This window comes from Herpailurus yagouaroundi, unplaced genomic scaffold (genome assembly GCF_014898765.1).
Source record: "Herpailurus yagouaroundi ecotype Mexico unplaced genomic scaffold, PumYag 180, whole genome shotgun sequence".
NCBI lineage: Eukaryota > Metazoa > Chordata > Mammalia > Carnivora > Felidae > Herpailurus > Herpailurus yagouaroundi.
In genome coordinates this window covers 8,044,071-8,059,498 of record NW_024412411.1, presented here as the reverse complement: position 1 = coordinate 8,059,498, position 15,428 = coordinate 8,044,071, and the positions used below count along the sequence as shown (strand labels likewise).

General features: G+C 44.2%; 1 protein-coding gene across 6 annotated transcripts in view; it reads left to right on the top strand.

Moving 5' to 3' along the window:
• TENM4 (teneurin transmembrane protein 4) overlaps positions 1–15,428 on the top strand; it is a 2,953,639-nt gene that overhangs the window by 2,748,751 nt on the left and 189,460 nt on the right. For all 6 annotated transcript variants that reach the window (XM_040489711.1, XM_040489706.1, XM_040489709.1 and 3 more), the window contains 3 exons: positions 3,166–3,336; positions 10,730–10,944; positions 12,818–13,028. In XM_040489711.1, coding sequence (XP_040345645.1) covers positions 3,166–3,336; positions 10,730–10,944; positions 12,818–13,028 — 597 coding nt within the window. The remainder of the gene's footprint in view (positions 1–3,165; positions 3,337–10,729; positions 10,945–12,817; positions 13,029–15,428) is intronic.

Below are 15,428 nucleotides of genomic sequence, written 5' to 3'. Positions count from 1 at the left end.
CTTTCTTTCTTTCTTTCTTTCTTTCTTTCTTTCTTTCTTTCTTTCTTAGCAAGGGCTTGATTTTGCATCTTGTTAAAAGTAAGAGAAAGCTTTGACAATAAAAATGTTTTTCTTCGCAAAGCTGTGAGAGTTCTATTCATTCTGGGATTACTGAATTCTCATGACCTTTAACAAGACAGCACTTCTGCACAGTTAGATGAGATAATTGATTCTAATGGGGAAAGGAGCAGTGCTCATTTAACTGCATATCTCTGAGTCGTCCTCCGTTCAAACAATTTCTCCATTACCTTTGGAGTTGCCAATATATAGATTAAACTGGTAAGACGGTAAGCAAAAATGGGAGCTAATTCAGCCTTGGAAACAGCAGAGTTTTCACTTCTTCCAGGAAAGTTAACTTCTATCATTATTGACAACTACACCACCACGAGCAGCATAAAGGTCCTCCTCTTTTAGTGCCCAGGACCAAAAATATGCTAAGTGGTAGCTGCTGTTTTATCATTATCATCAACAGTATGAGTATAATGGTTACAAAATACTGCCATCATGCGTATGTACGGTTTACAAAGCACTTTGCCATATATTATCTCATATGATACAGTAATTCTTTGAAATAATTGCCTCTCCATTTCTTGGATGCGTCTAGGTGGTGGCAGCTAGGATTCCAAACCAGTCGCCTTACCTCTGGCACACACTGTTCCCCACTCGGCAGTAACCAGAGAGAGCAAAGGGTCAGATTCCATTTCTGTTACAGAGTACCCCTCCTGTTGAGCTCAAACTTGTGTGCGTTCCCCGGGTGGCTTGTGTTTTGGACTAGAAGTCTGAAGGATGTGCAGCTCTCGTGTCCTTTATACAGTTATTTGTGCCTTGAAGGTGCCCACACAGCCCCTCAAGACCCCCCCCCCCCCCACCAGCCCGTCAGTGAACCCTTCCACGGATGGGCCAAGCAATACAACCCTCTGTCCTCCTCACAGGATCCTATGTTACAGCCCCCAAAGCTGCTCCATGTGTGAAAGGGGATGTTTTTGTAACACCCACTTGCCTTGCAAGGTAAAGCTAGTGAGAAAGGCTTGGTGAAGTGGGTGGAGCCTGGGCTTCAAGCCAGAAAGACTGGTGATATCTGATTTCAGTGTTTGAATAGTTGCAGATTCTAGTCTGCACTGTGTCGCTCACGAGCCATTTAACCTTCCCTGTGTTAATCGATGTCGTTGTGTCTTAGTTTCTGCATCTGTAAAATGGGGCTATTACTAACTGTCTTTTCAGGATTTTTGTGAGAATTAAGAAAGTATTGCATTTACTGCTTTTAGCACAATGCCTGGCACTCAGTTTTATAACTACCTTCTGAGCCTTAGCGTGCACATCTGCAAGTTGGGTCTCACAGGGCTGCCTTGAGGTTTAGATGCAATGTATACAAATTTCCCAGTGCGCTTCCTGGCATGCAGTTAGCCCTCAGTATACATAATTACTGTGGGCCTTCATAGTTCCATAGATCCTTCCCTGGGTTCCTCTGGCCCTCTTAGTGGGCCAGTCACCCCCTCCTCTGGGCCTTCTAGTCCTTCTGAGTAGACTTTGTTCCTTGTCCATCTTCTCTACTTGTCTGTGAGCTTATGGAAGCAAGGGCTGTCTGATTATGTTCTGGCTCTCCAGAGTCAGCCCTGGGTCCCAGTACAGGGTAGGCTTCTAGAAAATATTCATCAGTACAACAAAGGAGTGATGTTGCATACAGGATGCTGTGGGAGTCAGGAACTGAAGTTCTTCACTCTCTGCGTAAGGAATCAGGGCAGGCATTTCAGAAAAAGTAAGTAGGGACCATTGACAAGTCTTAAATCCTAAAATGGGATTTAAGCAGACATTTTGTACTAGATTACAAAATCTTTTGGAGACAAGTTTCCTCACCTTTTCAAGCACTGTGTATGTTAGGGGACAGTGTCCATTCTTTGGCGTCTTATGGTCTCTTCTAGATTGTTGCACAAGACCATTTAGCAGTCACTACCTTGGAAAAAAATATTTTTAAAACAGAAATGCAAGTACATCCTACAAAAATCAAAAAGCACAACAGATATACAGTTAGAAGAAAATCTGTCTTCTATCCCTGACCCTTAGGATCTCTTTCCATCATTGGCTGCATCTACTGTTACCAGTGTCTTTCATATCCTTCAGGAATATTCTAAACATATACATGATTTTTCCCCCCAAAGGCAGTATATCAGATATACCATTCTGCATGTTACAATTTTCCTTTCAGAAAAATATAAAGAGCTTCCATGTGCTTTTTTTATGATTACATAATACATTGTATGAAGGTAACTTATCTGGCCCCTTATTGATGAAGTGGTTTCTAATATTTTGCTACTACAAACAGTGCTGCAGTGAATAACCTTGTATGTATATCATTTAGTCTAATATGTGAAAATATTTGGAGGAGAAATTTCTAGAATTTTCTAGAAACCCTGGGAACCTCTAAATCCCAGGATCAGTAGTATGTTTGTTATTAATTTGATAGCTTTTTTCAAATTGTCCTTCATAGCGTTTGTACCAACTTATGCTCTTACCAACGAAGTATGAGAGTGCTTATTTCCTGTTCTCTGTCAATACTGTATAATTTTAACCTCTTTTTTATCTTTGCCAAAGCCTATGTGAAAAATAGTATTTCAAAGTTTTAACTTACATTTCTCCTATGATGAGTGTTGTCAAGAGTCTTTTCATATGCTTGAGAACCAATTGTATTTCTTATTCTGTAAGCTCTCTGCTCATAGTTCATATCATATTCCTATTTTCCTGATGAGCTGTTGGATTTTGCTTATTATTTGTAGCAGTTATTTTTATATTAATGAAATTAACCCTTTGTGCTACAAATTGCAAAATTTCCCCCTAGATTATTTATCTTTCAAAGCAAAAGGCCAAGGCTTCCTGAAACTCCCCCATCCCTACCCCTCTCCCTGTCCCACCAGACTGTGAGCCCTCAGGGGCAGGGTCTATGCCTTGAGCATCTCCATGCCCAGCCCCCCACATAGGCTTGGCACTGCAAAGCTGTCTTCGGGGGCTGTTTGTTGAGCTGAGCTGAACTGAATTCCTGAGTTCCCCACCCCAGCTGCCCTCCCCTATGGCTTGGGAGTTCCATTTCCTCCTCCAGCAGAAAAAGATGACTTTTCTCATTGCTCACCACAGCCATGCACCTGTTTGGCCTAAACTGGCACCTGCAGCCGATGGAGGGGCAGATGTATGAAATCACGGAGGACACAGCCAGCAGTTGGCCTGTGCCAACGGACGTCTCCCTGTATCCATCAGGGGGCACTGGGTTAGAGATCCCTGACAGGAAAGGCAAAGGAGCCACAGAAGGTAGGGTTGCCGTGTTGTTCGTGTCGTGAGTCCTCTGTGTCTGCCTTTGAACCGAAGAGACCTTCATTATGCACGTCATGTGCCTGACTCACAGCTCCGTGCTTTGGCCCTTCCTCCATCTTTCTGCACTCCACGCCGGCTGCCAGCCCACCTGTGTCTTCATCTCAGTTCCTTGTCACTGTGAGCTCATAGCGGGGCTTGGGCAGCTCTCATGGTGCTCAACGGTATCCCATCTCATGCCTCGAGGGAAGCATCATGGGCTTTCGCACTGCTGGGTGGCTGTCTTGGATTGTGTGGGATCAGGATGAGTCCTTAAGGGGCCAATAACAATAATCATTAGTGTTTGTACGGTTTATTTATTTCAAAGATTTTGTCAAGAGCTTTTTACACTTAATCCTCACAGAGATCCTGTGAGGTAAGTATAATTCTTTAGACCCATTTTAGATACAAAACCTAAGGGTTACATTAATTTAGTGACTTGACCAGAGGTTGCTCAGCCAGTAAATAATGGAGCTTGGCATATGAGCCCAGGTCTGGATGACTCCAGAGCTCTTACTGTCTCTATAAATTGTCCTACCTGACTCACCACATGGTTACAAGACCCTGAAGGAGATGTAGATGAGAAATCCCATTATGCAGTGGGACACAGATATTTTTCTATCAGTGATGGAGTGGTAGTGACATTTGGAGTTTGGCATTCTTAAATGGGACATCTGTAGACCCATGTTCTGAATTTCTTAAGGGTCTTTCTAACACGCCATTGACACACATTCTTTCACTATCAGCCAGAAGTGGCACAGGCTCACAAAAATGGTACCGTGAAAGATGGCTGAGCTAATGGGCCAGTCTCATTGCCATTCTGGGCAGCGTAGGCATTCTTTATCTGTCCCTGCTGTGCCCTGCTTCATCTCGTCTGTTAGCAAAGTGCACCACAGGTCTGCCTCCACCTTTACTGCCTATATCTTCTTTCCTAGCATCTCAGACAACTTTGGGATCAAAGCTTCTGAGGTTTCCTGCCCTCAAGGATTTCCCTTCCAGGAATCTGTTTGGTTAACAGGGTACCATATGCTTGGTTGAAGTAGCTACTCAGGACCTCTGAATGATCCTGAAGGCAAAAATCAATTCTTTTTTAAAAAAAAAAACATTTATTTTTGAGACAGAAAGACAGAACACAAGTGGAGGAGGGGCAGAGAAAGGAAGAGAGAGAACCCCAAGGAGATTTGCACTTGTCAGTGCAGAGCCTGACACAGAGCTCGAACTCAGAAACCATGAGATCATGACCTGAGCTGAAATCAAGAGTTGGATGCTTAACCAACTGAGCCACCCAGGCACCCCCAACTCTTTCTTTTTGTTTTTTAAATATGGAATGCTTCATGAATTTGCATGTAATCCTTGCACAGGGACTATGCTAATATTCCAACAAAATCAACTCTTGACCCATGGTCATCTTTAAGGGAAGTAAGAATGGGAGCATTTCCACAGAGCCAAATCAGAACCTCTGCCTGCTTTTTCTAGGGGCAATGCCAGTCTTCTCCTTTACAAAGATTTTAAGACTTAAAACATTTAATAATTTATACTTTCTTTGCCCTTTAGTAAGGATATGGAGGGAGTGTGGATAGGGCCACGGCAAGAGCTCTGGGTTAGGAATCAAGAGCCCTGACTTCAAGCCCAGCTGCTGACCCTTGAATTGTCCTTAAGCAAATCCCTTGAAAGACTTTCTGAGTGGGGTGCCTGGTCGGTTAAGCGTCTGACCTTGGCTCAGGTCATGATTTTGCAGCTTGTGAGTTCAAGCCCCGCGTCAGGTTCTGTCCTGACAACTCAGAGGCTGGAGGCTATGTCTCCCTCTCTCTCTGTCCATCCCCCACTCATGCTCTGTCTCTCTCCTTTCTCTCTACCCCTCCTCCACTTGTGTTCTCTGTCTCTCTCAAAAATAAACATTTTTTTAAAAAAAATGAATTGATTTTGGCCTTCAGGATCATTCAGAGGTCTTCTCTCTCAAAAATAAATAAAAAAAGTGAACATGCTTTCAAAAAAAAAAAAAAAAAAGACTTTCTGAGCTTCATTCTCCTCCTCTCTAAATGGAAGTTATTGAGCTAAATTATCTCCAAGGTCCAGTTTAATTCAAAAGTCCTACATATGAAATTGATAGTAGAATCATCAGACTAACCAGACGGTTCTTTAGAATTTTTTTTCCAGGCCAGCCCTGTCCATGGTCCTGCCTGTCAGCTTGTGATTCCCTTGTTAGTTTATAGTGTCACATGCCATACGGGAATACCATCCATGTGGACGGTCTTTAGGTCAGCACGTACAAATGCAGATTTAAGATATGTTTAACCCTCAAGGCATTGGATGAGGTCTCATTTAGCAAAATGTATTTTCTTCCCTCCATGATCTCTATCAGACATTCTTGAAACAGAGTTGGATCTATCTGAAATCTCCCATTCTAATGAAATTAGTTTGTGGGTTTTTTAGGTTTTGTTTTGTTTTACCCAAGGAGCAGGAGGTGCAGATAAGAGGCAAAATAAAATTGCCCCAGCTTATTGGTTTACTTTAATTGGAGTATTTTTGCTTAAAGGGATTATCTGTCATTACTAATGCAAATGGAAATCCTGTTTACAAGCCCCTAAAATGCAGTGCTGTGCTGGAAAGTGGTCAGCATCAAAAGCAATTACTGTGACAAAAAATACATCAGACTGGAGAAACAGAGGACAAAGCTTCCTACAGTTTATGTGAGACCACATGGTTCTTAATTTCTTTTGCCCTGGTCAAACCAATGTCTACACAGTTCATGTTTTTAATTGTAACGTTAAAAAAACCTACTTCCTTAGACATAGCTCAAGGGGAAAAGTCTTTAACACTGATGGGAGTGCATATTTCCTATCCCTTCTAAGGGTATCAGAGAGGAGAGCTGATTACAGAATTAAGATTAGAGCCCTGGTTTACAGAGATGGCAGTAACAATGTGGTATGATGGAAAGAAGATAAATGGGCCTTGGAGCCAGACAGGCTTGAATCCTGGCCCTCAAATTTATTGGCTTTGTTAACTCATGCCAATTACTCCATCTTCTTTGGCCTTAGTTTCTTCATCCATAAGAACAAGGATGGTAACGTCTGTATCTTTTCAGACTGGTGGTGAAGAGGCACTCAACAAATGTCACTTCCTTTCTTCCCATCTGCTCAAATCCCAAGCCATTCCATGTCAGTTATCAAAACTCAGAAATCCAGACTAATATTTTCCCCTCAAAGACCCTGCAAATAATTGGGACATTTTTTCGTATTGTAAAATGCTATATATTTTTTAATTATGCAAATGAAATATATAATGAGTCCAGTATTTTAAATGCTCATCGTGTCTTTGAGAATAACCCCAAACTGCAATTTACACTGTATTTTCAAAGTGGTTCTTACCATTTCAGGGTGTCATGGGACAGAAACCAAATATGGCAGCTTTTTGAAGAAAAGCCACAATAACTTACATTATATGTTAATGGAAGAGAGGGGAGAAAGCATTGAATAAACAAAAATTCCTGATGGTTGAATTGGTGGGCTTAGGGATAGCATTTTCTTCTTTCTGCAATGAAATAAAAATTACCCATCAGTTTAAACCATGCAAATTGCTGCACGCAGGCTCAGCTGGGCTCTCCAAAATGGAACAGCTTATTTTGATAACCAAATAAATTTCTAACAGTTGCTAAGGAAACTAACAGATTCTTTGTGCAAGTTATTGCATTGAGAAGAACCAGAAAGGTGGAGGGAAGAGGAGAGTGTTAGTTGATTAGGAATTTAGAACCTGTGTAGAGGGATCTTAGTTCAAGAAAGTGAGGACTATGACTGAGAAGGGCACGGAGTTTCACTTCTTCCAATTCTCTCTTGTTTGACCAAACAATCCAATCATTTCAGCAAATTGTTGAGAAATTTCTTTTATAGACATGATTGTGTATTTGTACATCATTGCTAGAGGAAGGCTGAGTCTGTGTATCTTTACAAAGAGCAGGACTGTTGCCAGTAGAATTTGCCTTGTGAAACCTGATCATACTGTTGGAGATTCCTATTTCTTAGTTAAGCTCTTGGTATTGTTTGTTCAGTCTCTGGTGGCCCCCAATGATTGTGTAGTGTCCTCTTTATAAATGTCTTGAGACCCCAACTCTTGCCCTTTAACTCTGGGTCCTGTTTGTGCATTCCTACTTCATAAAAATTGTCAACTTTCTGTGCCCCATGACACTCAGTGGGCCTTGGTCTACCTGGCCTAGCCTTGATGGTTAGATTGCTGGGACTGTGAGTTAGGTTGGACTCATGCACTGTGCCATTGACCCTTGAGTGAGACTATTGAGAGTGTCTTTGAAGAGTTTTAATTAACCACTTATCAATTTAATGCTTTAAGAAGCCATATTCTAGCAAATGAAGAGAAACCCCAAATGGCTTTATCTTCAAATGGTTTCTTAAGCATTCTGAGCCTCAGTACATACATCTTATCAGTGTGAGAATTAACTGAACCGATGAACGTAAAGGGGGGCCCAGCATGTAGTGAGAGCAAGAATTGATAGCAAGCATTACCACTAATCCTGCCACTTCTACCTTTACTGCTGTTACTACTACTGCTATTATTACTGCTGCTGCTGTTGTTGTCGTTATTATTTTCCAGAATGTGGGTGGGGATAAAAAGAATTGTATACATAAGACCTGTCTCCTCCAATTCCCACCACCCTCTGTCATCTCTCCTCACTCTACTGTTGGTGGGTCTTGCTGTGTGGTAGGGTGGTTTCTGTCTTAAGCACTCACAGCTTGGTGCTCGGATTTAAGAACAGAGGATCTGGAAAGAGGAAGGCAGGAAGAGCTGAGTGTGGCTTCACTCTGAATAACTGCTAGCCCGGCCAGTCTCACGCCTCTTTCCCATCAGACACGGGTACTCGCTGTGCTCTACCTCTTTCCCCTCAGAAGCCCCCATCTCGTCCCTACGTATAGTCCTACAAGGGGACCACTGGGGACCAGAGTAGAGGAATGATAAAGCTTAAATCCCCAGATGGGGTCCTCTTTTCCCTCAAAAACATCACCTTTAGGCTGGGCTGTGGTCCCTTCCCTAAGGATCTGGACCAGGTGACTTTTAGTACAAAGGTCACTTTAGTACAAAGCCCGAGTGGCCTTCAGAGACTCAGCCGAGAGTCCAGGTCCCGGTGGCCAGTGTGCCCTGGAACAGAATCAGCTATTTTTATTTGTATACACACCAAAGACAATTCTTTTCTCTTATTTTGGCCCATGTTGGTGAAATACGAGAATGCTAGAAAAGAATATTGCTTTTTATCACTCCTTGGGTGTAAGAGCCAACTTATGTATGCCTCTGGGGCCTGTAGACCTCTGGAGAGAGACTCTGGGCTGGCCTCTAACCTTATGAGGCTCAGAACTCAGCTGATACAATAGCTGTCTCTCAAAAACATGCTCACTGGAGGAGAAAATGAACCATGCAGGGTGCTCTAGCAGCATGCCAAAATGTGGGGGAAAGTTTTCATTATTTATTCTCAGACCCAGGAATTATTTGACTGCAGACAATTCTGAAATCCCATCAGCCCCGACTCCCACCCACTCACAAAGGAAATGAGTCCTTGGAATTAGCAGTCTCAGGCTTATTTCTATGCAGTTTCTAGGAGGAAACTCAGAGTTCTGCATCCCTAGCAGAATGAAAAGCTAAAGGGTACACTATTTTTCTACCTAGAATACAAAAGAATTGTGGTATTGGGAGCCCCACAATCAGATAAGTATGTGAAAGTAACTCTCCTCTATCTTAATGTGTTGTGAATTTGGCTTCTGTCTTTGAACTTTGAATCACAGTGTGGTGGTTTTTGTGTGTCTGCATTTTCAAGGTAAAAGTCTGGGGCACATTCCTTCCATAAAGGAATTAAATGCAAGCTCTTTCCCATGCTAATGACAGAGTACTAGTGGTACTTTTATTGAGAGCGTGCATTTTAACTTTTTTTGTTGTTGGCATATTTTTTAATTAAAATAACATTTAATGGTTTGAAGCTAAAAACCTGATGTTTCTGCCTAGGAGTTTATAAAGGAATGATAACATATGGAGAAGTTTAACATTTAAATTGAATTTTATTATTTAAAACAGTAAAATATTTTATGACTACAACAATGCCCTGCCAAGCTCCATTTCAGCATCAAATGTGCTTTGTAAGGAATCTTACAAAGCTAGGGGAAAAAAGACATTTTAATTTCTTATTCCCCAAGTGCTTTTTATAAAAAGTTCTCACAAACGTGTTTTCTTTACAAGTGGATTATTGTTCTTAAAGCCTCTCTTCGAACACGTCTAACAACAAATCTTGGAACTAAGATACCCTGCAGATTCTTCCTTACAAATAAGACATAGTCTGCTGGCTGCCATGTGGCTAGTCAGTGTCCTAAAGGTGGTCTTCTAACATCCCTATCACCTCCTTCTGCCGCCTCCCAACTCCCCAGAGGGCTGATGTCTGGAAGGAAGTCAGGTTTATACTTTTCACATGTGAGTGTGCTTAATTAGTAAACAGAGGAAGTTAGATAAGTTGTCTTCCTTCCTGGCACTTCTGGTGCCCCCAGAAAGCTGTCACTCTCCTGAATGGTGACAGAAATGGGCAAGGGACCATATTCCTGACCCCCGTCCCCTGAAACCTGCAGGGTCAGGGGCCTTGGTTGAATTTCCAAGTATGCCATAGGCTTTGTGCCTGAACTTGAGATCAATTCCCTCGGCTTTACCTACTTCAGCACAAAACTGATATTCGAAGACCTCCATCCAAGCAAGACAAGGAAGCATTTTTCAGAAATATCCATTCCATTCAGAAGTACCCCCTTTTTCATCTTCCCCAACTCAACTCCTGCTCCCCGTATAAACCCCTTCCACATGTCTTAGCCTTAGAATTTGGCTTCCCATTATACATAAACTAGTAAACTTGTAAAATACCTTCATCCACTCAGGTCAGGCTTCCCACTGCTGGTGGGACCATTTTGAGTTGGAAATTTAATAACAACACCTTGTTCGCACTACCCTTTCTATTTTAGCATGCATGCTTTTATACACACACGCGTGTGCACAGTTATTCTCGTGTGACCGCCAGTGATTATTTTGGGGATCGGAATATATCTTAACAAGCTGTGGAATTATGCAGTATACAGATGGCCCTTGAGGAGGACCCATACTGCTTTGGAAGAATGCATATTTTTAGCAGAACAGTTTGAGCATCACTAGAAAAAAAAAGTTCTGGACATTCTTCCTCCTCAGTGGGGAGTGGGGGTGGGGCTGGTGGTGGAACATAGTAGAGAGAAGTGTGAGGCACAGGGGAGTCCTGCTGTTCAGGGGCTCCGATCCCTTGTTTCGCTTGTGGCCAACTGCTGTTTTTCTTCCCTTCCCTGTGTCTTGGTAGGAAAGCCCAGTAGTTTCTTTCCAGAGGACAGTTTCATAGACTCTGGAGAAATCGACGTGGGGAGACGGGCTTCGCAGAAGATTCCTCCTGGCACTTTCTGGAGATCTCAGGTGTTCATAGACCATCCTGTGCATCTGAAATTCAATGTGTCCCTGGGAAAGGCAGCTCTGGTTGGCATCTATGGCAGAAAAGGCCTTCCTCCTTCACATACACAGGTAACCAGAATGCCACATCCCCTGCTGATCTGCAGGGGCTCCTACCTCACATCCTAACCCAAAGTCAGGAAGCCTACTGCTCACACCTGGAGCCTTGTGTTTGAAGGGCATTTTGCATATTTTATAGCCCATTCCTCCATTTGACCTAAGACCCTACCTTTCAGATGAGTAGAGTTATATCCCTGGGGTTTTTTAAGAAGAGGACATTTTAGGAAATATCTCAAATAGCCTCTCTACTATTACCCAGTCACCTGAGTGAAATTATCCAAGAAATATAGAGAGAAAAGCATGCGCTTTGGAGTCCAACAGACTTCAGTTTGAACCCTCTTGTTATCAACTATGAGAACTATGGCCTGGTGCTTACCCGCTCAGAGCAAGTTTCTCATCTCTCCACTGATGATAACAATACTCACTTTGTAGGGCTGTTGAGGAGAATCAAGAACATTTATAAGGCAGCTTGCACAAGATCTGGCTTAGAATACACGTTACTTCCCTAGTCTCTTACATTCCTTCTCTCCTTTGGGATTTCGCATTTACTGTGATACATGCACACCAGAAACACCTAACAGTTCATCTAGGATGATTGACATAACACCAGTCGTAATGGGTAAGGAACAGACTTGTTAAGGTCCTGCCAGCTCTGGGATTGGGTTAAAATAAATCAGAGGCATCCATCAGACATTCCCAAGCCGTGTGCAGCCTTCTTAGCCCCAGTTGTTACTTAAGATTCCCACGTGAAATCTAAGTAGATATATTTTCTAGCAGTGGAGTCATGGGAAAATAGAATCTGGGCCGCTCACCAGGACAGTGATGCTAGTCCTGGACTTCATTCCTGGGCCTCATTTACACATGAAATAGAATAAGATATCTTGGTTTTTTAAAAGATAGGTAGGTCAGTAGGTAGACAGATAAGTAGACAGATAATTGCTCAATTTGCTTGCTAGTAGGACTTAACCACCTACCTGTTGTTAGCACTGTGTGGCTGACTTCTCTTGAGTCTCACGCTCGCAGGCTCAGATCAGTCAGCAGTTGTGTGTCTGACCCAGCATTTAATCGTTGATAGAATTTTGAGCTAATCCAGTTTAGTTCCCCTAAAACTGCTCCCTGAACCTGCAGCATTTAGAAAGGATTGTTGGGGCGCCTGGGTGGCTCAGTCAGTTGAGCGGCCGACTTCGGCTCAGGTCACGATCTCGCAGTCCGTGAGTTCGAGCCCCGCATCAGGCTCTGTGCTGACAGCTCGGAGCCTGGAGCCTGTTTTGGATTCTGTGTCTCCCTCTCTCTGACCCTCCCCCGTTCATGCTCTGTCTCTCTCTGTCTCAAAAATAAATAAGCATTAAAAAAAAAAATTAAAAAAAAAGAAAAGAAAAGAAAGGATTGTTGACAACAGGAAGAGAGACATCAGATTTGCACTTGCACCTGACTGACTTTTAAGGCACATCCAGTGCTCTAGTCCCAACCCTCGAGCCCTGGGATTCCCAGCATCACTTGCGTGGAGCTGGAGTTCAGTCCTTCAGTGGCTGGGTTTCTGATCACGTGCCCACCATTGGAAGGGCATGGTTATCCCGGCACAGGCTCAGCCAGATGAAGACTGCCTACATATACATCAAATTAAAGAAAAATGAGACCAAAAAATAATAATAATAATAATGCTCTAATTATGCTGCCCTCACAAGGGAATGAGGAGACTATTACCATGAGAAACAGGGGTCTGGGGAGGAGGTGAAGTCGGTTGATCAACCTTCATCTGACTCTAGCCTCTCTGCCTGTCCTCAGGTTGTATTTCCTTGTGTGCCCCCAGGAGACACGTGAGGAAGGAATCTAGCATTATGGTGAAGCAGACACCCCGCTAATTATGCTCTGTTTGTACTTTTAGTTTGACTTTGTAGAGCTGCTGGATGGAAGGAGGCTCCTGACCCAGGAGGCACGGAGCCTGGAGGGACCCCAGCGCCAATCTCGGGGAGTTGTCCCCCCATCTAGTCACGAGACTGGCTTCATCCAGTATTTGGATTCAGGAATCTGGCACCTGGCTTTTTACAATGACGGGAAGGAGTCTGAAGTGGTTTCTTTTCTCACCACTGCCATTGGTAAGGAGCCTCCAGCCCTATGGGGTCTGTGGGATTTCTGCCTCTTTGGGTAAGAGGACCCTGGGGATTCTGAGGGTTGGAGCCAGCAAGGGAATGTGTCTTGCCCGCAGCTGTCGATGCCACCTGGAGTCTGGCATGAGTCCTTCCTGACTGGACTTGCTGGACAGGGATGGGTTTGGGATTCAGGGGAAGGAGGGAGGGGAGGAGTGACAGGAGAGGCTGGCCAGCCATTCTGGGCCATTACCCACTGCCTTTCTTGTGTCATCTTTGGGCCAGCTGCTGCATTTAACAACTGAGAGGTAGAGTTGACAGCAAGACCGAAACCCTGCCTGACCAGCCCCATGGAGGCAACACCCCTCTTCTTCTCACTTCTCTCCGACACCTGTATTTTGTCTTTATAGCTTCCTTGGCTCAACTCACTGATTTGTGGTTTGGGTTTTTGTCTTTGACTGAGTGTAGCTTTTTGTTTATTTATTGTTTTGTCCTGGGAGCTAACAGTCCCTGGCAGTTGAGAAAAGAAGATGAATGCTCAGGGAGAGGGTGAGAGTAGCAGAGCTATTCTGGATGAAGATTCTGAAGCCGCGATGTTTGGGATAGTGCTGAACACCTTCTCTGTCCCTCATCATGGAAGAGGGCCACCGCTCTCCCTTCAGGGTGAGCCCGTGGGGCCGCCCCACAAGCCGACGGGTGTCCAGGGAGCTTGGCATCTTGTTCTAAGGAATTTCTCTTCTTTGTCCACACATTCCATAGAGTCTGTCTCTTCCTTGGATGGCCACGGGACACAGTGGCCTTAGTGGTTCAGGTCAGAAAACATTTATTCTGGGTTTATGTTGGAAGCATTATGACATAGCCTGGAGACAGAATCTCCCGCAGGAAAATAAAACTCCACTAACCAGAGTGCATGGAAATAGGGTTTCTGCTTAATGAAAAGCTTTATGTGGTATAGAGTCCACCTCAAAACTCTGTCTCAGTCCTTGGCTAGGAATCTCTCTGACATGGAAAAGGGAGTTAAATAAAAAACCTCTGAATCTGGTCATTGGTTCCTAAAACTCCTGCAGAACTCTGGCTTTTCCTTCTACACAGCAATAATCATTTTCAGGCCATTTTCCCCTCATTTGCAATTTTGCCCTTAGTGTCGAGGCGGAAAATACCTTCCCATTAAATACGGGCATGGCTTATCCACTTCTGCTGTCCCTGCAGGCTCAGTATCCTACCCTCTTGGCAAAATGTGAGGGCAGCAGAGGCCATCCGGCTACGTCGGCCCCGATGTAGGAAACCCTGCTTTGTGCTGTCCTCGATTTGGAAGTGTCTGCCCTTACTGCTGGTCTCCGAGTGTCCAGAGGGCAAGGACTTTGACGTAATCTTCTCTGAGCCCCCAACCCCAAGCCCAGGCCCCGACATGCGGGGTCCCTGGGTTACTAAGGGCGTGAGCACGAGCTTGGCCTGGCTTCTGCTCCGCCTCCCATTGGCAGGACCGTCAGCAGCCACAGGCCTGGCAGTTGCGGCTGCCGCTGGTTTCCTCCCCTGTTGCCTCCTTTTGAGGTGGAGTTGAAAGTATCCTCCGCTCCGAATTTCCACCACTAACTTGTGTTTTGACCCTGCACAAATCACTTAAGTTTTCCAGCTTCCGGTTTCTCTAGAGTCTGGATTTGAGGCCGCAGCTCGGTGGTTGCCGATGAGCTGGAGGCCGCCCGGGCAGCCCCATTCCCCTGTCACCAGAGAGCCAGCTGTGGTCCTCACCCTGGATTAGGCTCTCACTCTGCGGGGTTTGCCAGACTCCAAACCTGGTTTCTTTTCCCTTTCTGGCCACAGTGGCTTCGTTTTTAGGGACGTGGATTATCGAGTCGTTAGTGGTACCTGAGTGAGAGCTTCCTGGTCTCACAGCCTGATTTCTCTGAGGCATGGTTCACAAAGAAGCATGGACTGTCTTGCTCGCTCAGAATGAAGATCTCTTATAATCCGAATTCTTTATTTTTAATAACTGAGCATAAATATGAAAGAATATTAATATCGACCCCCAAAGAAAGCCACTTTTAATTAGGATGTGACTCTCAAAGAAGTAAAATGTAGGTGCAGTTAGGTATCTTTGCCAATTCTTGGCTTGTCAGAGCTTGCTAACCTGTTTTGTTATAATTAAGGCCATGGTCTTCCTTTTCCCTCTGGCTCTCCTGTTCTTACCTTAATGATGAAGTCTGCCTTCACCTCCTTAACCCTATGACGTCCTTCAGAGCAGAGAGGCTATCCTGGGCTTCTCAGAGTTTGATGACCCATTTGATGTCTCATTAAAACACAGATTCCCCTTCACTAGGTGGGGGTGGGCCCTTAGAGTCTCCATTTCTCACCAGCCTCAGTGATACTGGTGCCGCCCAGCTGTGGACCACATTTTGAGTAGCCGGGGGG